Raw genomic sequence first — 26,498 nt, 5'->3', positions numbered from 1 at the left:
TGCAGTCCATAGTATTTATTGTTCAATGCAATGTTGTACAGCTGTAAAATAATTAAACTAACATTAGATGGTGTTTCAACCATGTCACTGATTTAAAATACCTTGTTATTAAAAGCTGATGCGTTAATGGCAGTGTTCACAGAAGTGGGGATAACACCAACAACCAAGCCAAGTATTTCAAAATGTATATCTGAATTCAAAATCAGTCTTCTTAACGGCTTTATCTAAAACTGGTGAAATAAATGTCACTCCTCTCACTCTAGAACAAGCTCACAATTAAAGTCATGTAAAAAAACATTTCATTTAAATCACAAACATTTCAAATGAATGTACAGTGCAGTGAGGTTGTGTGCTATGTCTCTCCACCTGTACATCACGTCTCCTCTCCCCTCTACAGCAGTATCGATCCCACTCACTGGGCATGCACAGGGGCACTTCCTGAGAGGTCCTTTTAGCCCTCATATAGAAAACAACAGCAATTTATTTTACAAAAAAAATACCTGAATACTTCAAAATACAATGACAAAGAAAAGAAAGATAGCTTGGTTTGCTCAAATTTAAGAGGACAGAGGTGTTGTGTATGACAATTTCTTGCATGATATAATTTCAAATAAAAATGTATCACATGCTCTACAATGCAGAGTACAGGAAGTCATGTTTGGACCATGGATTTACCACCACCCTTCACGGTAGAAGATGCAAATCACCAGCACATGTGGTCTGTTCTTAAATTCAGCTTTCAAAGCAAAGAAGGAGGGCCCATGTAGAAGACTATGGATGTCAATGATAGTGAATTATAACAGTGGTTTCAGTTAGTATGGCTGTATGTCTTCATTCTTCAAGGCACAAGAACACTGGGAGTGTTTGTCTGGAAAGGCCATGGAGTTAAGGTGCATCTGGGCCCTCGGGGGTCTCGTGGGTCCCTTGTTCACAGGGCGATACGGGCACAGTGGTGTTTGAGCTTGCAGGGCAACACCCCTCTATTTAGCTGGTAAAATTCCACCAACTGGATCAAGTCGGTGAAGCGTGTTTGATCGTCATCCAGACTGTAGAATAACTCCCCATCATCGTCCACCTGAAGGGGACACACACAAACATGCTTACATTTCACATCCACACAAGGTTTTAGATGGACAAATATTAGCCTAATAAATAGTGGACCCTCTATAATAGGGCTACATACACAGCATAACACAATAACTCTCCTATGATATTTATGAAACACAATTTAATCTTCCATTTGAAAAAATGTTCAAAAATGTTTGTATATAAAGTCAATTATAGTTCTAAGAAGAAATTGGAAACAGCACATCAGATTTTCTTTAAATATCTGAAATTCTAATCTGCCAAAAGAAAATTGTGACAGTTTATATATACTGAATTATGTATGAGGCTTACATTTGGAAGTTGGGTAAGGTATATCAAAAAAGAACCTTGTATATAGGAACAGTGAATTGTACTCACGGGTATGATCTGAAAGTGTTTGATTTTCTGCATGTGGCACAGCGACAGTACAAAAGTCTTAGGGTTGCTTTGGCTGTCCCTCAGAAGAAACATTCTGAAAACAAAAAGAAAGCTCTTCACTGTTGTATCACTTAAATCCTATTTAAAATATGTATAAAATCTATACAACATGTTGCGGCATTTACAAGTATTTGAAAAAGTAAGACGTCTATTATGGACTAAAAAGGAATATTGCTTTAGCTCCATTGTTTTTTTCTTTTTGGAGATCTGCTTCCATTATCTTGCTTCCAGATGTAAATATGCAAAATCATACAAATGTCTTTTAAAATATTTTTTGAAGACTCTACATTGACTATTTATAAACTACTGTATTGTTAAATATAATATATTTTTTAAAAGTACTTTCATAGAAGGGGATATTAAAATATAAAGATTGAGGTTGCACCAAATGCTGTAAGCCCAGTGGTCTAATTTCTCACAATAAACCTGATGTATTTATTTACATAATGACAACAGAGAAAAAACTCCTTACCCATCGATGAGACCCTGCTGAGTGATTATACGCTGAGCCTCCTCCCTCGACAATTTGCCGTGGAACCAGGGCTGACCCAAGTGGAGAGCTGAAGCACAAAAAAATGGATATACTTTGAATGATTCCTTTTTTAATTATCTATTTCACGTGTGTACAGATGACAAAAAGGAAAAGTGACCCACAGACCCATGTTTAACAAAGAGCTGTGTGATGTGGAGGGGCTCCCATGGCCGCTCAGACGGTGGCAGCTCTTCCTCTGAGGCAGAAATAACAGCCACGATATTAGTTGTAGTCACATTGATAGTTAATTCATCCTTTTTTCTAAAGACACAACCATCAACCCTACAGAATACGTTTTTATGTTGCTAAGATATTGTGTATGCTTTTTTATATCAAAAAAACATTATGAATTCGTAATAACTCTTAGGTTCACCAAATGTAAAGATGAAATGTTTTCAATAGTGATTCACAGACTTACCCTCCATGACAGGCCTTCCTCCACCGCCACAGACATCGCCTCGGACGGGTTCTCGATCACACGGCTCTTTTGGCCAGAAAAGTCCATGGCCACCAGAGAATTCTCTGAGATGCTCCTCTGAAATTGCATGCACAATATACAATTTTGTATTATCTGATTGATGCTTGTTTAATTCAATCCTTAGGAATGTTGGTATTTCTTTACTCATGATATAACAATGTTGTATTATCAAACTCAATACAATTTTATGGAGGGTTGATTTCCATTTTATTCTCTAGCATGGGATCTCTTTGGCTCTATTTTGGTATTGTATTGCCATCTAGTGTCTGAGTAACGTGACTCCATCTTCATCATTTCTGGATGATCCCACACAGAAAAAGAAGTCCATTGAAAAGGGATTAAAGTAGTTTTGAAAAGAATGACACATGGGCACATTTTAGCCCCTTAAGCTGCCATATAGTGAGTGGTTCACTGCACACACCCAAGAAATGTCTTCTTATCAGAAATACTGAGAAGCTTTTAAATGACCACATTTTTTCCTCTGCCACCTACGAAGCCTACAATTTAAATGAGTGTTTAATACAAAGTGACCAGTGCTTACTTTGAGGCTAGGCCATCCCTACCCATCGTATTCACTATGACCCATTTTCAATGATAGACATCTTATCAGGTAACACTTTATGAAACCATCATTCATAAAGGGTAAAAGATAACTTAGATCAGGAATGACTTAATGTTTAACAAACATTGACATGAATAATAATAATATTGACTAATTATTAGTGATACTACAATGTTTGACGTTTTATCATTAGATATCAAATCATGTGTTTATACTGTAAACTAGGTGCTGAATCATAGACGATAAGACAATTACTTTCTGATTACTTTATTTAAAATATGTTGAAAATATTATGAAGTTATGTATATTATATTAAGTATTTGTTAATGATGATCAAATAATGTGTAAACCTTTCAAAATAAATTGTGTAAACCATTTCTAAACATTCTTTAGATATCTATGATGAGGTTGCAACCAATAAATAGTTTATAGATAAGATTTCACTAAACAATAGTTATTAACAATTGGTTAAGTCATTTAAAAACAACACTAATAATACAATAATTAACCATTTATAGTGTTACACATATCTGGATGTCTCCACAAGTTTAACAAACAATTTTCTTAAAAGGTTTACAAATCATATGGTGATCATTAAAAAGTATATAATTAGGTATAAAGTGTTATGGAAGTATTAATGCAACTATAAACAAAGATTGCCTACATAACAGCAATATGAATTATTATTAGTACACATTATAAATTGTCCTTTTTTTTATAAAACTATAAACAAAAAATAAATTAACAATTAATTTACTCCTTATTAATAATAGTTACTATAGTGATCGTATGAATCAGTTGTTTATCTACGGTAAATCTTTGCGTAGCCTCAGCAACCTGCCCCGCATCTGGCAGATTCTTGTTCTCCCCTATCTTTGTGGCTAATCCTCCTGGCTGGTCACATATGACCCTCTGACAGCAGAGAAGAGGTGATGAGTTGTTAAATCTGAGAGCAGCTGATCACTGTGTATTTTTAGAAATTGGAGGGTTCGCGAGCATGTCCAAAGGCCATAAATAGATTGTGTTCACTGCTGTGAAAATATTCCCAGTAGAGTCTGAGGCTATTCTGAGACACCAAACCCACATGAACACACTGAAGGTGCCTCATTTGTCCTATGCAATTATATTACTACATTGCTATGTGTTGGCTCTAACACATGTCTGACACATGGGAATTCCTTTTTTTGCTACCCTGGGAGCTGTAGTACACTCTATAAAATAAAAACTGGCCTTATACAACCTTAAACATTTGTAAAGGTAAACATTTAAGCAAACCTTTACCTAAACAATATCCAATTTTCACTTTCCTTCTGAGTAAATATCAAACACCATTAGCGAATGTCAAAAGAGGTAAAAAGTCTTTAGCATATATGTTGAGGGAATTGTTTGTGGGTTTTTCACCATGAGGGTCCCATTTATTTGGAAACTATCATTGATATAAGTTCATAAAAGTTGCCAAAATAATTCACAATATTATTTAAAAAAAAATATATATATATTGCTATCAGTCAAATGTAACTCTAACGTTGTTTACAGTGTTTTTTTGGCAAATTAAATACACTCAGTTATGGGCAGAAATGTGTGAGAAAGAGACAGATCACAAAATGAGAAATCATAAAAAGAATTTCAGCCTACCATTGGTGAAGCTTTTTGTTTCTGGTGTGGCTGGATAAAGTTCTGGTACAGCTCCATCCCATACTGTAAAATAGAAAATATCAGGATTTTAAATTCCAACCACAAATATATATCCCATTTTACCTTTAAAATAGGAGAGTAATGATGAAAAGGGGCACATATACATAAATCAAAGTCTGTTGCGCTTTAATGTTTTATTAATAGACCAGCAGGGGAGTTTCTAATGCACTGAAGTGCATCCAGCAGATATCTAGACAATGAACACATGCTGCTTCTATAAAGAGTAGGAGTGCTAATCCAGCATCACTCAATAGTTTCCCTCGCCCTGCTCCCAAAGCTAAATCTGATTCTAGCACTGACTCAGCATTCCTGCTCTAAGACTTCACCGGTTAGCGATCAGCAAGACAACCTTTAACAAGCGCATGGCTGTGATCCAGCAGGTCCTGGTCTGCTCATCATCCGCGCAGAGCAGCTTCAAGTCCCGGCCCGAACTACCCTTTGTAGGCTGGAAAGAAGTTACAAGAAGACAAAAGAGTTCAGCACGCTAGTAATCAATACAAAACTTCAGCTCATTTTGTACAGTCTTTGGCATTTTGAGGAAGTGAAGGCACCTTGACACAGAAGCCGTAATCTGTAGGTGCTCCATGTTGTTTTTTGGCTGACAACACTGTGTAGACATCACTGTCACTGAAGTCGGCAATGAACTGGAGATGCCTCGGTTCCTGTAAAAAAAAAGATAAGTCATCATAAAATAAGAGTCAGATATTTATCTCCACAACATGGAAATCTAATGTATGTGAGAGACACATGTTTGGTCTTTGTTTATGTCACATTCTTGCCTCTTTATGTAAAAAAACACAAGAAAGTAATTTCCTTTTAGAAATGAATGGGGCATGGTCCTGTTTGAAATCTGTTAACAGTGAATATATGCAATGTACTATACATTTAAATCAAACCCGATTTCCAGTCCGGTAAAAGGAATATAATAGCTTATTTAGGGCCGAGGTGAAGCATACTAACATTTAAACAGTGCATATATATCAATATATATGATAAATAACAATGTTATCAGTCATTCTGGGTGTGGTTAGCCTATAAAAGCCATGACAGAGATAAGGGTACAATTAGACATATTGATAGGGGCTGTATTAAGACACTATCAACACGCCAAAGATAAGTTACCAAGATGGGAAAAAAGCACAAAGATTGCCATTGTTCGGCTGTTCATGTGACGCACCAACTCCACTTCCTTATTTAAAGTAACGCCTCAGCCGTGAGTGTCTGTACTGACTGAAAAGCAACGTGTCTGACCAAAGATGAATGGTAAACCTGCGAGAGTTAAAGTGGGCGCCATACCAAAGCTTCCCTGCACCCGACAACAAAAGGTCTACTGTTGTAGGAAATGAAAGCAGTTGAGAAGTGGTTGTGTTGGCACGGCTGGTGCCTAGGTATAAGCTTCACTTGTCAGCAGCTCTGAGAGTCCTGTTTCTGCCTGGATGATGTGCCAGCTGACCTACGGAAAATCAAGCTCAACCTGTTGCACTGCCCTCTCTCAGCACGAGTGAGATTTATACAGAAGATGAACTGGTGACCCCATAATCCATCAGAGGGCCAAGATGTACCTTCATATATAATAATTGTAATCTTCTAATGGATGCCATGCATTTTTCATGTTGGATGTTAACGGTGTGAACTACGTGCATTTAGTTAAAGTAAGAATGGACCAAACGAATGCAGTTGAACATACTGGAAGTATCAAAATAGGATTGCATGCAACAGAATGGCTTTAATTGTCTGCAACAAGTTACACATGATGTCTGATTTTTATATTGCTTTGAATTTCACAACATGTAGAGAACATTCTGTAGATGAGTCATTTAGCTTTACTGACCTTGGAAGTTCCCTTATTGGAGAAATAAAGGCCCGACCTACGCAGGACAAAATAGAACTTCTTCCAAGATTTCCTGCTTTGCTCTTTGGCATGGAGGTGTCCATGTATCTCTGGACATGTGCTGGAGTTGAGAAAGGTCTGTGTTGGGAAGAGAAATATTTGTCCATACGTGGGTGTGTACAGTATAATCTTAAGGTACACAGCACATTTAAACAATTGGCACTCAAAGTCAAAGAAAGTGCAGAGTAAACAGAAAGAACTTACCTGTATAAGCTGAGAGTGATCCACCATGCCGTTGGTTTCACTGGATATGGAGACCATGTGATCCGGGAAAAAGTCCTACCAATATGAGCGCAGTTATTACAGGGTGGTAGGAAATGTAGGTGGGTTAGTACAATAGAAAGGATATTTAAGGCAAAATGATGTGCATAAACCCATTACAATACATACAGTTTACTCTCATCACAAACTCACCAGGGGTTTCCTGAAGAACTCGTATTTAGCATAATTCTTCCTAAAATACAGCCGGCAGTCTGTGTCCATTCCCCAGCCGGATAGCACCTCCATAACAGACTCATGGTCTTCAATGGTTCTCTCTAGTGAGACAAGTAGGAAAGAAAACAAATATCAACTTCACGTGTTTCTCTCTTCTTCATTGATAAAAGACAGAGGCTGAATAGATTCAGCTGTAACACCAAACCAAAGTTAATGAAAAGACATCTGCAAAATATTTCCTGGCTAGAGTTGTGTTGCTTTACTTTGAGGCACATCATTTGATTATTAACTTCATACCAATGTTTAACAGCTGGATGAGAACGCGAGCAAATCAGTACAACATGAAACTTAATTATTTCCCAGAATTTGAAATGATAAAAAAGAAATAAATCAAGAGAGCCATGTTAAGGAGCATTGCACAACATCAGGGTGAATACGTCATGACACAACAAGTAACTATTCATGGTGTACTGTCAACGACTGATAACATCATTCGGAAAAATTACAGCCCTGTTTTGTAGATGATTTAATTGAATAACACAATCAACATTTATTAATATGAACTCAATACCATGAAAACAATGTATCTTCAAATTAAATGTATTACATTGGTTCTTTATAAGGGGTATAAAAGATCAGGGGAACATTGTAAACCTACAAAGAAGCATTTGAGCCATTTGTTTATCTGGACAAGTTAAACTATGAATATGTAAACAACTATTTGTTTCACTTTAAATGATTAGGCAACAGAGAACAATTAAATTGATGAAACAGATGTATGAATTAGGTAAAGTGTGAAATAGTGTGGAAAAGCAGCTGAGAAATCTTTTTTATGCAATCAGACCAGATCAGTGTTAATATACCATTGACTGATTGTTTCATTTTTCACTCTTATTTAAAAAAGAACTACATTTGATGTCCTTCATACAACACATAGTTGAATGCAATGCTGATGCGCATCACACTACTGTATATGTTACATAAACGGGTAAACCACACAGCACATTTTTGGATGCAGGATAGATGAAAAATTCAAATTGTTCTTCAAAGCAAGCTATTTAAGACCTACAAAGTAGTTTAAATGGTTGTATATTTTTAAAACAAACCCTTTCAGTTGGGTATTCAGGCCATCCAAAAATAAAAAATATATATGGGCTTTGAACGTCTTTGAACGCATCTCCACACAAACAACAAACATTGCTCTAAGATTAACTGGTAATAAATTATGTTGATGATGTATCGTGAATATTGTGGGATTGCTAGTCCTCATTATAATGGGCTACTTGTTGATTTTTTTACATATTGAATCATTTATTTAAAGACATTTGAATAGAGATGTTTGAATGTCAATTACCATGGAAAAGAAGAAGCTTTGGATCATTAATTTCAGCGTTAGTTAAGCTGGTGGTCCTTTAAGTGAAATAACCCGATCAGCAGCATCACATACAGCACAATACTAGCAGGATGACATATTATAAAAGTGAGAGAAAATCTAAATACCCGAGACAGTTATCATCTTATCATGCATTGCACTACCTACTTTCTAATGCAAGGCGAATGGAGGATGACGGACAATGTTTTATGCAAGGGGATTTATAATTGATGCCTCAAGTGATAAAGACACAATCATAACCCCCCCCCCTCATTATCTTTAGGATTTCATTCGGCACTGAATTGGTTAACAATTTAGACAGGGCTCCTTTTCACTCACATTTACAGTATCTACACGTCCCCACCCCCCACTCCTCCCATCAAATCCTCAAACCTCACCCACAAGACTAACAACATTACCATCACATGGTTAATACTAGTACTATAAATATGGCCAAATCAAATGTATGATTATTTACTGTCTCTACTTTAAAGTACTTTTTGAGACTTGATAAGGATATTTCTACAGGACACAATATTTCACCTATTCCCAGATGAGAGATGTGTTCAAAAAGAGTCCAGCTGTGGTCATCAATGCAGTGGTTCTTCAGGACGAACAGCTGGCATATGTCCCGGGCAGTGATGTCACTGGGAACCTCGACTGCTCTGCTGGTGTTGTCTTCATTATAAACTTTGATTACCTACAAAAAAAATATTGAGTTACAAACTTTTGCAATCACTAAAGAATGGAAACTGAATCTTGTGTTTGGCGTGAAGTAATGCAATGAACAGTATGAAAAGTGAGGCAAAGTGTACACCAGTTATCTACCCCTTGCAAGCACTATTTCACTAGAGAACAATGTACCAAGTATACTCCAGATTGTACATATTTGAGAAAGCTGTTCATTAATCATAAAACTTAAGAAAAATAACTTACCCCCCTGTTTGCAGTAAGTTGTTTTGAGTTTGGACAAGATCTGTAGCGTATGCATGGCTGAGTACACAGCATTGCCTAAGAGAGCTTTTGCAAGTAACATAAAAACACGCGTCTGACAGCACTGCGAGTGTCAGCTGGGAAGCAAGAGTCTCTCACTCTCTCTCTCTCTCTCTCTCTCTCTCGCTCTCTGTGTGCTTCGGTAGAGCTGAAAGGAGGCAATTAGACAAAACTGCCTCTCAGCACAGCCCTGTCCCGACTCCACATATCTGTATCGCTGCAGCTTAATACCAAATCACCTCTTACCTTTTCTCCACCACTAAGCGTCAAGAAGCCAGAGATCAACCTGCTCATTCACCAGAGCCCCTTTCAGAAATGCACCTTGTGACCTAGTAACATCTCTGTATCACTTTAAACACTCGTCTGAATTGAGAGAGAGTAAGATTACTTGCATCGCCTACTAAGACCACTGTAATGAATTATCTAAATCGTCATCTTAAATGCACAAAGTCAGGGTTAATAAATTGTAAAAGAGCTCATTTTTAATTGTTGAGGAGATCAAACTTTTCATATCAGATAAAAACCTTTTAAATGTTTCCCACAGTGAGGAAGATTAATGTAGAAATCATTTCTAAATGACTAATTGCCATCAATAGATAGATGAAGCCAGCAATGTTGCATATACTTTTTCATGTCTGAAAAGGGCTTAGGGGGAGGAGAGAGAAAGACAGAGAGAGTCACAAGGCTCCAACCCCCTCTCCATTCCCATTCACACGCCCATGGCAAGCAGAGCTCCCAGCATAATGCCCTGCAAGAGCCCACAGAACAATTACAAAGGTGCTGGTTAAATGTAATGCTAGTTGGGTCAACTCGGCCTAAAGTTGACAGAGGTGGGAACGGAGGGGGCACAGAGGGAGGCACAGTGAAGACCAAATGACTGTCTCTTTTCTTGTCTGTCAATGAGTGCTATTGGTAGTTTAAAGCTGGGCAGGGCGAGTCCGACTCCTTTTGTGGAGAGAAAGGAGGTCAGCGCTCTCCAGCAGGGCTGAGGTTTGAGCCCTCAGGGAGCCATCAGCAAATGAGAGCCTCCAGCTATGACATCATCTCTCAGTGTAAACCATTTAGTGTTTAATCAGCCTGCTCGGAGCCGGACAAGACAAATATCTTTGCCTATGGAAGTATCACAAAGACAAGAGCCTACATTACACCAGTGTTTAAATATAGTGTACTTCACACTGCAGGACAATTATCTAGAATGTACTCATATCAGAGACAGAGACCGCGGGGAACAATAGTGCCAAATCATTTTCATTAATATCATTATAATAGCAGCCGTTTTTATTTGCTGAATGCTGGTAATGCCAGCGTCAAGCCTGGGCTTCTGTTAAGCTGCTTTGAAGAAGTGGTTTCCTGAGAGTTGGCCAAATCAAATCATTCAGGCATCACATTTCACCAGGAACAGGGTAGGGTTTGTCAAGAGGACGAGGAAACCTTTGGTGCATTAGCATGGCATATGTACTTTATGTTTGCATTTCTAAGCATAGACCAACTGAGAATATTAGAGTGTGTTTCCATGCAAATTTGAGTTTGCAATTTTGAATCCACTTCATCACTCGGACAATATCCTGTAAACTCTTCTACACACAACAGCTACTGAAAGAGCATTTTAAGAGGAGGAGGAGACAGGGAGACTACCCAGAGTTACACAGCAGTATTTTATGTTGTAAATTGTATTGATATTTTGTAAAGAACTAATGGTGACTCTTAGGAAGCTAATGTGTTTAACAGCTGGGATAAAGACACACTGCATGAAAACTGTTACACAGATGCTTCACAATTTACAGCTTTAGGGCCACCTTTTGCTACCGTCATACACAAACACATGGTCGCAAACACACAATCATACCATCATGTTGGGGGTTTTCCGCAGTAGAACTTGGAGGAATTGCAGGAAAACTTCCACTGTGCAACATACCCAACTTATAGCAAATTGCTCATTTTCTACTTCCCAATACTAAATATTCACCACAGTTTTTTAAACATATAAATGATGTTCATGTTAAGATAGAAATGTATGGACAGATGAAGTAAGGTCGGGGCTTGGCTAAGCGTATACATATATATTGTATATATATTCATGAGAATTTATATTATAGATAATATTTGTTGGGTACTTCTGCTGGAGGGTGGACATCAGATCCACAAAAGTAAAACAGCTTCCTGTGAATGTAAGTGTGCTGTCTCCATGGTAACTATGATAGTAACATTTGTTTTAACATTTGCATAATTATCACCAATTATTTGATGTCAAATATTGGGTGTTTGGCCTGAGGCACCAAAATGTTGCTCACATGGTTTGCCATCAAAAAAGATTCCAAAGTGTGGCTTTTAAATATGAAATCTGCTCTCCAAGTTAGTATAGATGTACTTATTTAGCAGATGCAAGAGTCAAGCACATACGCACCAGAGGTTCTTTCAAAACGTGAAAAATATTCTATGGAGAATCATAGAAAAAATATTTTACACAAAACATACAGGAGTAAAACAGATCTTGTAGAAAACAACAACAATCAATTGAGAATTATTTTTACTTTCACAAAAATATATCATTAGGCAGATTTTTCACTCCAGGTTATTGAAACCAGTGGGTGGAAGTTATGTTAATCATTGGTTCAGAGATTTTAATGAATGGCCAGGCAAGGTAGCACACTGTGTAAATGTCTAATGTCTTTATCAGTGAACACAGAGCGGCATTCATCGGCAAGTAACCCTGATCCAAATGTACACATACCTTCACCTGAAAAACATTCATGTCAGTCTACGTCATGTCAATCAAGTTCACCTTTAATGTTGCAGCACTCAATAATTAAAAATAAAGTTATTTTTGTGTTCGATTATTGTTCCTTGCTTTAAAGGGAAAATGTAAAATGCCTTTAGTTGTGTGTAAGTTGTTGTTTTAGTACATTAGTTAAACACTTTAACAAAGTGATGGCCACAAAGCTCACCTCACTGGGAAATAGTTTTGATGGTAATTTATTTTTTTGAAAGTTGCATTAATCAATTCAGGTGACTTTCAGCATAGCTGTCACATTGATTTATTTTAACAGCTCCCACACAAAACAGTACTGTTAGCTTAGTATAAAAGGCAGAGTAAACATTACCTCCTCTAACTCAAAGACGCAGTCTAAATACTGAAAGTGGTTGACGCGAATATATCCTGCTGTGGACAGAAACTTTTTAAAAGGCAGTTGTTAATAAAAAGAACCAGTGGACTGCTGGCAAAATGTCCTATAAAAAGGCAAATTATATCCTTTTTTGAGAAATATAAAAAGATGTCCATTGGGCTGATATTGTTTTTTGACATGGATGTAAAAAATCAAATACATTTTAAAGTTGGAAAAGTAGACTTTTCAGTCGTCTATGGTGAACAGAAAACGTTTTTTTAAAACAATACAATCTCTCTGAAAAATGAAAAAATGCAAGCCATGTTCAACTACAAAACTGTAGATGTGTAGAGCTTCATTTCAGGGGGTGGAATGCAACCAAAGCAATAGAACATCATGTACTGTCTTAAAAGACATTTCAATGAAAAGCAAAAAATAGAGTAAAGCCAGGCATTGACTTTGCCCCACTACATATAGTCTTGTTGAACATAAACTCCTCTTTTAGACCTTCTTATCTCAAGGACAGGACGGTGTGAGCCATTTCGCCAATTAGACTGCTCTGCTTTAACCTTGAACTGCACTCCCACAGCTGCAGCTCTATCATGGAGCGGTGGTGAGGAGGTGGTCTCCAGCCTCGTCTTAAAGAACTATTAAGAGATGTCCCAGCTCCCCACGGTTACTAAACTAAAAAAGACTGACGGTCTCAACCCAATGTCTTTCACGTCTACAGCTTATCGCTCCCAAATATTAGCTGAAAATACAAAGCCATAGTGAGAATGCTAGTTACTTTACATAGGAGGCACTTATCAGGAAAATAATTACAACAGCAGGAACATTTTATCAGGCAACACAGAAAATGCTGGAAAGCTACAGTAGTAGCTACTTAACCCTGGTTAGCTGCTTCAGCCTTGAAAATGGTTACAAATTATTTAAATAAATGAACACTCTGCTGAGTTTATAAGGCTTGGATTTTCACAACATGTTATAGTAAGGTAGGACAACTAAATACACTTGAGTTGGCTATGCCCCTTTATAACACCATTTTCATCTCATAATACCTATGTGGTTCACAAGAAGGTGCCATATTTGTCACACAGGTCCACAATTCATTGTGCATTTCATCTTGCAAGATGGTTTAAACTCCATGTGGCCCCTGTCTGTAACAAGTGATTACATTGTTAGTATGAAATGGAAGCAGACCTGAGGTTAAGATTTTCCAATATACCGCTGTTGGACAGAAGTTTGTGAAAATAATTACCTCGAATATAACCGAAGCAACACCATAATTAGGTGTTCTTTACTGTTCCTCAGAAAGACACTAAAAAACACTTTATATTATATTCTAACATGCTGGAACTCTTTGTCTGGTATTTATACTACTTATCAAAACAAATTGCACATTTTGCACTACCAAAGTACAGTGACACCAGGCTAGCGTCCTGTATTGTGTTTTTGTACATGTCAGCAAGAGCATAAATCCCAAAGTTCATGCCAGAGGGAGATTCTCTCACACATACTCCTCTTACCAGAAATGTTTTTGATTGGACTCCTTTGTTTACTTCAACATAATGACATCACAATTTACACTCAAACTTCTGTTGCCTGCTGTGTGCCTGCTCAGAGTGTCTGTTTTCATTTCACTGATACAAAAACTGCAAAAACTGCCCAACACAAGACGAGAAACTTTAACTTCACCTGACTGTGGTAATTTGAGGCCATTCACTACATGGCAAATCGCTGTATTTATGTGATTCAATGAACTTGATGACCAAGGGTGAAAAGAGGTGCTGAAGCACAGGCAGTAGGACAAAATTAAAGCACTTTTCGATCAATGAAGCATGTAAACATGTCCCAGTATAAGTACAACATTCAAAACCTGAAAATGAGAATATGTCATAAAAATGACAAATATCTGTGTCAAAGATTCCTTCCAAGCACATGCTTACGTATACTTACGTTTTTGAAGAACCCAGTGTGAATCTTAATGCAAATTCAGTTCACAAGTAACAATAGCACAGAAAACAGTTATATTGTTCATATTTGTTTTAGATTGTTATATTATTTGTAATCTTAATATTCTATATGTAAGTTCTTGACTTTTGCAGTTAAATGCTTGTGTTTTTATTTCCTCTTAATATGTTCATTCATTAAAAACTCCAAGAGAACTTTCAATCAGTCAATCACTTACTTGGCAGTAAACATTAATCAAGTTACACACAGTCGTTGAAGAATGCTCAAGAGGTTGGCTCTCATCCAGTGCCACCAAAAAAGACAGCATAAATGTATAGAAATCATCAAAAACATGAACAGAACGCAGCATTTCACTAATAGAGAGAAGTTTTTTTGAAAGATACAGAAGAGATCATGTCAGATTTCCTACCCGTTTCTGCAGACAAAGTGGTGTGATGGCAGGCAGGGTGACTCTCCTCGCATGGAAATTCATGCTTTTGCATTAGATGCACAATTAACTATATGACAAATATCTGTGCATAGTAACTGAATATAGGGATAATGTAAAAAAATTATATCTAAGGCTAGTATTTATATATAGTATTGCAACTAATAAGAGCCCTTTTAATATGGTAACCCTTTAGAATCTTCAGAAAATCTCTTTCGATGATGTAAGTGTGAGAAACTAAGTCATGTAGCCTCCCCACAACACAAACTCCTCCTTTGTCCTTGAGAAAGTAAAAGCTTTTTCCTTTTAGAAAGGCACTTTCAATAAACACAACTGGAAAAAATAAAATGTTCTCATGAGTTTGAATATAACACGTCTGAAAATAGCTACTGTATCAGTTTACTGTATATGGTTTTGTAGACAAAGTAATACTTACACAGCGACAATCTAGAAACAAATACACAGAAAATGAGCTGAAGATTTCCCAGAAAAGACCATGCAGGTTTGTTGCTGCCTACTAAAAGACACTACAAGGCTATTTTTAGAAGCAACACATGTGGGACCTTGTTTTATACATTATGGGTGCTAATATTAAACATGAATGTGGGCAAAAGGTGATTATAAAACAGTACAAATAATAACGTTTTAGTGAATGAGAAGCTCAAGAGTGTTTACTGGAAATTACACTAGTTGTATTCTTGCAGTACAGTTTGTTTATTTCTGCAACTACATTAATACTGAGCTGTTAGAGGCCTCAGATTTTTCCACAATTTATTTATCCTTATTAATCCAAATTGTGGTGGCGTTTTAATCCTTGTCTCCAATTTAATAGCCACCTCTATCGGGGTTGTGGGCTTTGACGCGCCTCTCTTTGTTTCCGAACAAATTAGCTGAGAACGTGGTTGAATTAGATGAGCTTTATTCGTTAGTCCATAAACAGCAGGACACATTTCTTCGCTTCTACTAAATAAATGTCAACAGTCTCCAAAGTAACACAAAGAACACGTTCAAAAGACTTTTCCGTTTCCCCGTCTATCACCCCCAGCTGTGTCCTATCAATCTACCATATATAGGCATAGCCATGCACGTGATACTGACGCACATAACAAATAATAAGTGAGCCTTAAATTAATACATTTTAAACCATAATGTGACTCACATTATAAATAAATAATTATAAAATTATTCTTATTTGTGTCGTCTTTGCGAGTCAACAACATCTGAATATACTGCATGTTTCTGATGATATCCATACAATTCTTTGGCATTACTGTATCTCAATACGACCATGCCCTCAAGAAAGAGAGAATTAGAGGTCCAAAATAGCTCTTTCCCCCAAAGCCTCGATTCACAACCGACATCTGTTTCACTGTACGATTAGACAAAGAGTCCTTGTGACTATGACTGTGCCATCTTTACAAGACACGCTCATTCTCAAGCCTCAGTCCAACAGAGTAATACAAACTTGAAAATCTTATTAAAAATACAATTGTAAAGATTGACACGTTTATATAGGTCAATAAACTCTGCACTATACTATTTGCCTCGAGTTTAACACGTGCAAATGCACCTTACTTTTCCACTAGTATATAACGGACCTACAGTATACTAAAGTAGGATATGTACATTTGTTATATGGAGAAATAATAGTAAGCACAAGTCTGAACAACTGCTTGTGCCCCAGGACAGACTCCATTTGAATAAAGCTATGATGAAGCCGCCACACACACAACTGTGGTAATACTGTACTTTATTTGTTAAAATACAATACTAAAAAAAAGAAAGTGCATCCAAGAGAGGTAAAGCAGCAATGTTTCGAATCCTCTCTCTCACTGTAATCTTGCAAAGCTAGAATAAAAGGCCTGTGAACAGCATTGTAATATGAGCATGGGTCTATATTACTTTGGTCTCCTCACCAGCACCAATCATTGTCCTTCATTTCAACTCATGAGAACAGACAGGGGAAGAGGACCTTCCCACAACAGGCTTCATGTGTATCTGGAAACACAGCGCTTGAGAGTGCAGACAAGCAGACGCTGTTAGTTATCACACAGCTAAAATGAATTGGAATTAATGGAGCCAGAATGATAACAGAGACTCCACAACTCCCATAACAAAGCCAGCTCCAGACACATTGTCCTTGACCACGGAGGATCAAACCAAGACCCCGTGTCGGCTCTGTCAAAGTAACAAGACAGCAACCAGAGGTGGGGTGGTTTGCATGTGTATAACCCCCCCTCTGGGCAGGGGTAATCAGGGTTAAACTATAAAACAGCAAGAGATACACAGTATTTTAGTATCCATCCTGCAAAACGAGGAGGCAACCACATAGATCAAAGCTCAAATCTGGCATATTTGCACTTGAAGCATTATTTGTCTTAAGTGTTCATTAATGTGCATTGTCCTTCTTCAAATAAACGATTACATGAAAAAATGAACATGTCGATAGACTGTATGGGAGATGCTTCCACTCATTGGTTTGTCCAGTTTTCCATATTGGCTGTTGTGACACTTAAAGGTGGTACAACTATTACACTGTATAAGACATTTTGAGCCTACCAAATGTTGCAATTAATGTTCAGGAAGTGAAAACACACTGTAAAAAAAGTTGGGAGAACAAAACATGGAGTGTAGTTCTGATAAAACGGTTTTACTCCTTTACAGATTATCTAAGCCAGATCAGAGGCCGTATCAGAGGCCGGAAAGGGTCAGGGTGATAAAGACAGACGGTGTGTGTTCACACAAATAAGAAACAACATTTTATTCCACATGACTGTCACTCTGAAAGAAGTTAGTGAGAGAGACAGACATGGAGAGAAATGAAGGAGCTGCACATGCATCTAACCACAGGTGGCTTCCTGTATATAACACATATAAAACGATGTGTTGAATTTGCAAAGCATGACTACTAATTCTAAATCATCTGATTCTCACATGAAACGATTGAAATATATTGTTCTTATCAGTGTTCAATAATATATTACATATGTATTCCAACATTTAAAGTTAAATAAGGTATACAATTACAGAAGTTATGGCTTCAGCATAGCTCTTTTCGTTCAGTAAGCAGCTCTCTGACAAACTATTTAGTAGCTGAATGGAGGGAACATGAACAAAATGTTTTATATTTACTAAGTGTGACCCTGGAGACTCTATTACATCTGCTGTAGAGGAGAGGCTGAAAGTCAGAGAACACAGACATGCATGTTGCATCTGAAATAACATCTCTATAGGGGCAGGCATTTCCTCTGAGACATATGGCTGAACTGAACACTCAACGCCGTCTGGACACAGGCTGCGTGTGTGCAGTTTATTTTGCGATTGCATCATGGAGGAATACACGGTACTAAATCATTATTCCCACAATCGAATAAGCTAAGGATAGTTTTCTTAATTCATTGATTAAATGTCTGGTCTATAAAATGTAGGAAAGTGGAAAAATTCAATGTTTTGTCAGTCAAAAAATGATAACATTCAGTGTAACATGATGATAAAATTGAGTAAAGCAGGAACAATTACACTTATAATTAATTATCTAAATATTGTTGGGATTAATTTGACCCATTCAAACAATTTCAACAGAGAGCTGCATGAAATGTTTATTTAATATAAAGACATTTAAAATATAATGCTGACATGGTACATTTAGAATCTATGGTAATACCAATGGGCACTTTTTCGTAACATCAAATAATAATAATGTGGCAGTCATGACTTGGTCGTGTTGTTATGGAAATGAACCATGACACTGAAACACAGGGGGGTTAGCTAAAACCAGTTTTAAACCAGATGAAATCCAGCCTAGAGTGAAATAGCTTTCAACTCTGTGTAAAACAAAAGCAAAGTCAAGCTAAGAATCTAGCCAAATCTCAATCAAATGAACTGTGAACCTCAAAATATGGTCAGCTACACACTGAGTTGTTTTCAGATGCCACAACTACTGACGTCCCCGATTTTCCTTGCCTTTTCATTTCATAATCTAAGCCTGTCCTTTGTAGAAGATTATTATTTTCAGATAATTGTAGCTGATAGGAAAATGACTTGCCAAAGCGACACACTGGGAAACTCAATAGACAATTTTCCTTTATATGAAAGTCAGAAGGGTGGGTGAGGGGATGAATGCTGCACAGTTGGAACAATGATGTCATTGGTTTCTTGAGCGCAACTGAAAAAAGGTCATAACCCTGTGACATGAGGATTGTGACACAAAAACAGCTGTTTCACTCTGACATGCTCCCTTTGTCTTCCCAATACCGCTGCTGAAAGGACATTGTAAGAGGCTGTCAGGCCCACAAGGTGCAGGCACAGGCCTCATCAACGAGATACATAAGGAGCACTTTAGGATTTGCTTACAAGGACGCCACATTGTCGTGGAGTGAGGTCAACAGGGTTTCATATTGCTCCTCCACTGAGAAACTTGAAGATTGTTCACGCATTTATCAAAGAAAATGCCAAATCTGGGCAGATCCCTGGCCCGTATTTACAATAGGCTGTTGAGAGGATAGAAGAATTAGCAATCACTCTGTCATTTTCTTATTTTAAACGTTGAATTGAATGAGGATGGAATAGAGCAGAAGGGTTCATTTGAGATTTGCATATGAAGTGGAGACAATAAACCACACATTTGATCAGACTCTTGTTTCAATCACACATCTACTTCCAGTTCAATGAAAGCTTCCGATAAAAAAACCATAAAATAAACGTTATGCATTCTGTATTTTTTCCTTCTTAGCATGAAAGCAACACATGCGCACAGAGAGGTCTACGCTGCTGACAGTCCTTGGTAACTGCTGAGCTCTATAATTTCAAGCTTTCCTATGAGTCATTGCTTTTAGCTGCCCCCCGCTGCTACACATGCACACATAGATACACACATACCACAAAGATACTGAAAAACCTGAAATCAACTTCGGCATACAGTATTCTGTAGGGATCCGCATCCAGGAAATATCTAGTGGTTGACCAACCAGACACATTTAATAGCCCTGGAAAATGTATAGACAAAATCCATTTTAAAACCCATGCACTTTTGAAGCAGACCCATAATTGTTAGCTTTCTAACATAATGAATGTGCTCTCTTTTTAGAATTTGGCAGTGGGTTTTTATAAATGTACAAATCAACAACAGATCTCAGAGTCATATTAAGTAATATTTTGCTGTGCATAGTTGTTTTTTCTTCTGACTTTCATTAGGGTAAAGAGAGTTCATAAACTAAATGATTATTCATCATGAGTTGTGTATCACCTGCAGCATTTCCATTCATTCAGACTGATCCATTTCCAGAATTAAGAGATCTTTAGATTGTAGCGTCAAACAACAAAAGCTGCAGACACCTTTCCAAAAACACTAAAGCACAATTCCAGGAATGCATGATGCAATGTGTTTGTCTGGTCTATGGGGTCTTAACATTCCCAGGTTACTAGCTTACTACCAACAGTGTAAGCTGATAAGCAAGACCCATTGTTTTAACGGCTACTATGAATTTATTTAGAGTGGTAAATCTGTGTTTGTTATCATTTTACCTGCAAATGGGCCCCTGCTACACTTAAAGGGAAAGGTGTAGCAACTAAGAGGGGCGGGACTAAACAAATGCAAAAAAATGAACTTGAGATCTAGATTGGACTGAAAACCTTTTCTGGGACAAGCAGGTACTTCCCCACATTCATTGCACATCACACAACATGCGCTCAAAGACAAAGGTACAGTGAATGGCTGCTGGGAACTAAGCCAGGTATTTCCTGTGTTAAACATACATTTATAATAAAATGTCTGATTCAATATCAACATGTGGTATCAGACATATGTATTGCCCATGTTGACATTGTTTAATAGCCACTGTATGTAGGAACATATACAGTATAGGCTCTTCGAAGTAGTAACATTGTGCATGTGAAGTGTCTACGTATGCTTTTTAATCTCATCAGTGTGAATCCACACACTCACATAACTGTTTCTACCATCCATATGCACTGAAGTTGTAGCTAATTCGCAAGCCAGACATGTAACAATGCATTTATTTAAATCTTATCATGGCCTTATTTATTATTTTTATTATAAATAGAATGACTTTTTGTGTCACAAACACCTTCTAGTACTGTAAATGAAATGGGACACTCACCTGAGTTGCACTACTTTTGGTCGATGGTAATAAACATTCATAGAGGAGGGGGGTGAGGGTTGAGGCGATGAGCTCAGGGAAAGGGTTTGGAACAGGGGAAGAGATTGAATCTTCTCCCTTTGTATTGCTCCTAAAAGGAAAATAAATACAGACAGAGAGATAAACAAACAGATGCTGCTCAAAATGTGGTAAATATTGGTCACATCTTGTTTTAAATGTGAGGATCGAAAAGATAGAGGGTGGTATGCTGTACAAATGTCAAAGCCCCATTTTTGCCATATTAGGCTATACATATAAAATAGACTTGCCTTGAATTCAAAATGAGTTCTCAAAAAAGCAGATTATTTGGCCAATGTATATGTCCACCCAATTCTATTTGATGTTAGGGTAAAGCAATAACAAAACATGTTTCCATTGTGTCATTTTGGTTGAATATTACACACTCAAAGTTACAGTTAATCATACAAAGAAGCTACAGTGAAACTATGTATCAAGCAGATAAACAATTTGTATTTTATTGCAAGAAAGCTGCAGTGGAAATCAAGCTTTTAAAGAAATTAATACAAATAAACACTTCCTATCTTGCCTGTCAGTCCGATTGTAACATCATAATATTAGACTTTAAGCTAGACTGATTTTGCAACATGTACCTTGAAGAGCTGTTACAACACATTGCTGGTTTATTTGCTGCGCGTGTCTCATGTAGAGGAATGGGGAGTATAAACGAAGCAGGTGATAAACTGAGAGAAACACTAGGCTGTCTCTGTATGGACTCCTCCCGCTCTCAACCACACAGCGACTCACCCCACACACCATCAGACTTTGATAAGATAATGCAGTGCATGAGCTGCCACTGATTTAACCAGTAACATGTATTAGCTAGCATAAAGAAAAAAAGGTTTTGTGTTATCAAAAATAGCATGATCCACAAGTCATAATCTCAAAATGTTATAAATAAGTGTCACTCACTTAACACAACCCCTAAGGGAATGCTTTAGCGAATGTGATGCACTAAATAGTAGCCAGGATGGATGAGTTGTCTAGTACTCAAATGTATTCAACATGTCCTTACAGTAAACTAAAATCTGAATGAATCTGAAAATGATGTTAAAGGTCCCATGTCATGCTTTTCCGGTTATTACCCGTCCCCTTGTGTGTTATGTAGCTTTTTATGCATGTAAACGGTCTGCAGAGTCCAAAACCCTCAAAGTACACCCTGTAGCGAGTAAAACTCTAACACAGAAAATACCTGTATATGCTGCCCCAGAACGCCTTGTCCATTTTTTTTTTCCTGGGAAGTAGTGACGTAAGGGGCTAAGTGACGTAACAGCTACGCGGATTGGTCCGTGACACACACACACACACACACACACACACACACACACACACACACACACACACACACACACACACACACACACACACACACACACACACACACACACACACACACACACACACACACACACACACACACACACACACACACACACACACACACACACACACAGCCTTATCTTTTCTCAGCTGCAGCTCCGCAGATTTCTCAGCCTGAGACAGTGAGACACAGCGAAACTCAACCTGAGCACACACACAAACTCACAGCCAGGCTATGAGAGTGTGTGTGTGTGTGTGTGTGTGTGTGTGTGTGTGTGTGTGTGTGTGTGTGTGTGTGTGTGTGTGTGTGTGTGTGTGTGTGTGTGTGTGTTGAGTTCAGCCTGAGTTTCGCGTTGTCTCGCAGACCCCACGCAGCAACCAGGAAATGACACCAGGGGGAGGGGGGGGGGGGCAGAGAGTGAATACACATAGCCTACTATACAGAGATGCTGTACGAGAAACCAATGTTACTTTGGAACATTGAACAATGTAAATCTATTCTGGTAGACCTCAACAATGGAATTATGATCAGTAGAGATGGCCATGTCATGGGACCTTTAACAGATAAAAGACGATACCATATTTGATTATCATAAGGCTAAGGTAAGATTGGATTTCCGCACACTTGCAGAAGAAAGGGCCTCAGTTTGTGAAAGGTGCATTCTCTGACTGACGCTTTCTTTACTGCTCTGTAAACACAGCAGTTACTGAGTTACTAATTATCTCCCACAAACTAACAGGTGCTTGATTTGATTCCAGGTCTTTCACTGCACTGTTGAAATAGTACATTACACTCCATTGACAGCTGCGTTTGGGTCGAGCCAATTGTGTTTACAGGTACAAAGTCTACACTACAGCTTTCAAATAGACCTTTGTGTGTCCCTCCTGCAAATACAAAGAGTGTACTATTCTTCTGCAGGGCAGCTCAAGTGTAAACTAGGCAACACGTTGTTAGTGCAACTGAATCTTTTTATTTATTGAATCTTTTAAACAAACTGGTGTCAGCAAGTGCAAAGATAAACGTGCCATACCTGTTCCCCTTGCAGAGCGTAGTCCTGATCTTCTGAGCATTTGGTGTTGGTAAAGGAGCTCGCAAAGGGATAAGGGTTGGGCTGGGAAAACCACTCACATTACCCTTGCCACTCTGATAAATCTCTGCTTTCTCCTCGAGGCTTCCAGAAGTGTGTATTCCATCCAGTGTGTTATTCATATCACTCATGTGGGCCGGCTAAATCCAAGGCATCATCTGGAGCAGAGAGAAGAGACGAGCTGTTGGACTGTGTGCAGTTAGAGCAAGCTGGCTGGCGGGGCTCCTCTGCTCACAGCTCAGCACAGCAGAGCGAGCGTGCGCACACACACACACACACACACACACACACACACACACACACACACACACACACACACACACACACACACACACACACACACACACACACACACACACACACACACACACACACACACACACACACACACACACACACACACACACACACACACACACACACACACACACACACACACACACACACACACACACACACACACACAAAAGTCTCTCTGGCTCATCTGCCCACGAGGCTGGCCCAGTGGGGCACAACGATCCCTCCTACCCAAACATGATCCACCACAATAAAGATATTTTTAACACAATTACTCCAAAAACAGCCATCTTTGCTCTCACACTACTAATAATAATTGCCTGATTTGTTCAGCCTCAAGTATTTTGTTTATATTTTATATTTTTTTATAGTTCCCTTTGAAACCTAGAAGGCAGAATATATGCACACAAAGCACACTTACACAAAGTGGATGACTTAAGCTCAGTAATAAGTAAATGAGGGGCGTCAGTTAAATAAAACAAACTGTTCTTTTGTCATGGACTTTGCACAGGGATCCAAATTGCACTTTAACTTAGTGCACTGCAGAAGGCATGTGGTTGTACAGAGTAGCCAGCCCAGCAGATTGGTTTTGTTGTGGGCTGTGTCATTCTGTGACAGGCTCCATGTGGGGGATGGTTGTGATGATAACATCTTTCTGAAAGGTAATGTGTAACAGAGTCTGACCAGGGGAGGACAGGCTCCTAGATACAGACCAACAGGCAGCATAGGGTTAAAGCAATACCTCACCACATTAACAGAAGACTGGGATAACTCAATTACTTTGGTATACATGACGTGCAGTGGTCCAGTCCCAGTTGTTTTACCTTCCAAGAGAATACCTTTTCTAACTGGAAAATCTCTTACAAAGATATGGAAATCAGACTTATCCAAATGACCCGTCTCTGTCTACATTAATCCACTCTCTCTGAAATGCATATTTCATAATAATACAGCCCTACACGGCTTGGGTTGCCTTTGAACATAATTACTATTATGTGCACGTAAAAAGCATAACATGAACACGAGAGAAACAGCTGATCACCAGAATACTCTGCACACTGATGTGGTTGTGCTTCTAAGACTTAAGAGGTAAAACCAGAACAGTAAGTCATGTTTTGGAGAGCAGACAGCAGCAGGAGATTGGGGGGGGGGTTCTACTGAGGTCCAACAGTGGACAGACACAAGGAGCATGAGGGACAGAAATAACCCATAACATAGAACACATTCCTTTGGTATCAGTCAATACAAATGCTAAATTCACTGGTGTAGGATGAACACTACATCTATTTTAAGACTTAATTACATCGTTTTAAATAACTGAAAGACAGTTATTTTAGGACTAACTAACCAGCAGGGAGATTTATTGAATGTTTTCTCTGCAATCTTGTTTTGTACGACAAACTACTAATTCATTCTCTTATAATGTTGACTAAATGTCAAGTCAACACAATCATTTACTTGCAAAATTCAGTTTTTTTGTATGCTTTATGTTTGCTTTTAAGCATGCATGCCAAAGTATAGGGCAGTGAAAAAGTAAAAAAAAAAGTGAAAGGTGTCAGTCCATTGCTATACTGTGTGTATGTATGGGGACCACCTAGATATGGTCCTATTTTGTATCTTATTTAACCATATAATAAATGTTGGTTTAAGTTTAAACAATTGTTTTCTGTTATTATAAAATTAATAAAACCATTATCAAATCATGAATCAATGGGTCTGTAATGTGAGTTTTTATATATATATATTTTAGTTTTAATATAATTTATGGGATCAATTTTAAACACTCCATCCTGTTGGAGCTTAGGCCCTGGCTGCTGCCATTCAACCTCATCAGCTCAGTTTTCAGGGCCACAGCACCAGAAGGGTCTGCACTTAGTTTGCTGGCTTGCCAATTGCCAGGTCTGTAAGGTGATTGTAGTATAGACAGTATTTCTACAGCACTTCTAAAATGTAGTTTGGATTATCAATTTGTTTAATGGGTTGGCACTCTATTCTAGTCTTGCAGTCATCTCCTCACCTTTGCTAAAGCCATCCTGCAGGCCACTCCTAAGAAGAGCATAGTCAAGGAGAGGGTGAAAACCGGATATTCCTCCTTACTATCCAGTTGGAAATAGTGGCCAACAACCTGCGGCTGCTGGGTGTGTCCCTAACAACAGGTGTATCTCACTAAATGCTACAAGGTTTACAACCTCACCTGCCATAGGCTATGTTTTGGCATGTTGAATAGCTGCCCTGCGCCACAAGGACATCTCCTTTATGCTCCATTGCTAACATTACTTACTATGTGGGTCATGCATCTCAGAAAACCCCTAACTTTTCCTATCAGTCTCCCAGCTTTTGAAGAGAAAGCAGAGGAAATGTGCTAGTCTATCCCCACTCAGCCAGCTCGCCTTGAGCACCCTGTGACTGATGCTCTCTCTGCCCGTCCACCAAAGACTTGAGGATCTTGTTACAACCTTGTCTCCTCCTGGGGATGTCCACAACCCACAGAGAAGGAGGACTGAGTCATAGCAGGAGGGGTTGACCAGGCATGTGGCTCCCCTCTCCTTGGCTTTATGAGCCTCACAGTGGAGGAAGATGGAACGGCTTGCTGCAATTGTCATGTTGTCTCAAATAATTGCAGTAGTATAGAC

General features: G+C 38.3%; 1 protein-coding gene across 2 annotated transcripts; it reads right to left on the bottom strand.

Moving 5' to 3' along the window:
• On the bottom strand, positions 1 to 23,814 carry grb14 (growth factor receptor-bound protein 14). Of its 2 annotated transcripts, XM_079664863.1 has the most exons (14): positions 23,512 to 23,814; positions 21,104 to 21,233; positions 9,033 to 9,189; positions 7,097 to 7,218; positions 6,887 to 6,961; positions 6,623 to 6,760; positions 5,343 to 5,453; positions 5,141 to 5,236; positions 4,732 to 4,794; positions 2,475 to 2,591; positions 2,183 to 2,252; positions 1,997 to 2,084; positions 1,465 to 1,558; positions 1 to 1,075 (listed from the first exon to the last, which is right to left on the bottom strand). In XM_079664863.1, the coding sequence occupies exons 1-14, from the start codon at positions 23,697 to 23,699 to the stop codon at positions 929 to 931; spliced, it is 1,596 nt and encodes a 531-aa protein (XP_079520989.1). In that variant the 5' UTR covers positions 23,700 to 23,814; the 3' UTR covers positions 1 to 928. The 2 variants fall into 2 exon arrangements, with proteins under 2 accessions (XP_079520989.1, XP_079520990.1); XM_079664864.1 differs by lacking the exons at positions 21,104 to 21,233; positions 23,512 to 23,814 and adding an exon at positions 14,967 to 15,154.
• Between the last annotated feature and the right edge of the window lie 2,684 nt (positions 23,815 to 26,498).

This window comes from Notothenia rossii (assembly GCF_949606895.1).
Source record: "Notothenia rossii genome assembly, chromosome: 2".
Lineage (NCBI taxonomy): Eukaryota > Metazoa > Chordata > Actinopteri > Perciformes > Nototheniidae > Notothenia > Notothenia rossii.
This window is presented reverse-complemented; position numbering and strand designations above follow the sequence as displayed.

Bases quoted from the DNA above. Each gene is read 5' to 3' on its own strand.
- grb14 (XM_079664863.1), bottom strand. From the start codon at position 23,699: ATGAGTGATATGAATAACACACTGGATGGAATACACACTTCTGGAAGC. The intron at 7,219-9,032 runs GTGAAATATTGT...TTGTCTCACTAG, and splicing joins CATCTCTCATCTGGGAATAG to AGAGAACCATTGAAGACCAT. The intron at 2,253-2,474 runs GTAAGTCTGTGA...TTTCTGCCTCAG, and splicing joins AGGAAGGCCTGTCATGGAGG to AGGAAGAGCTGCCACCGTCT.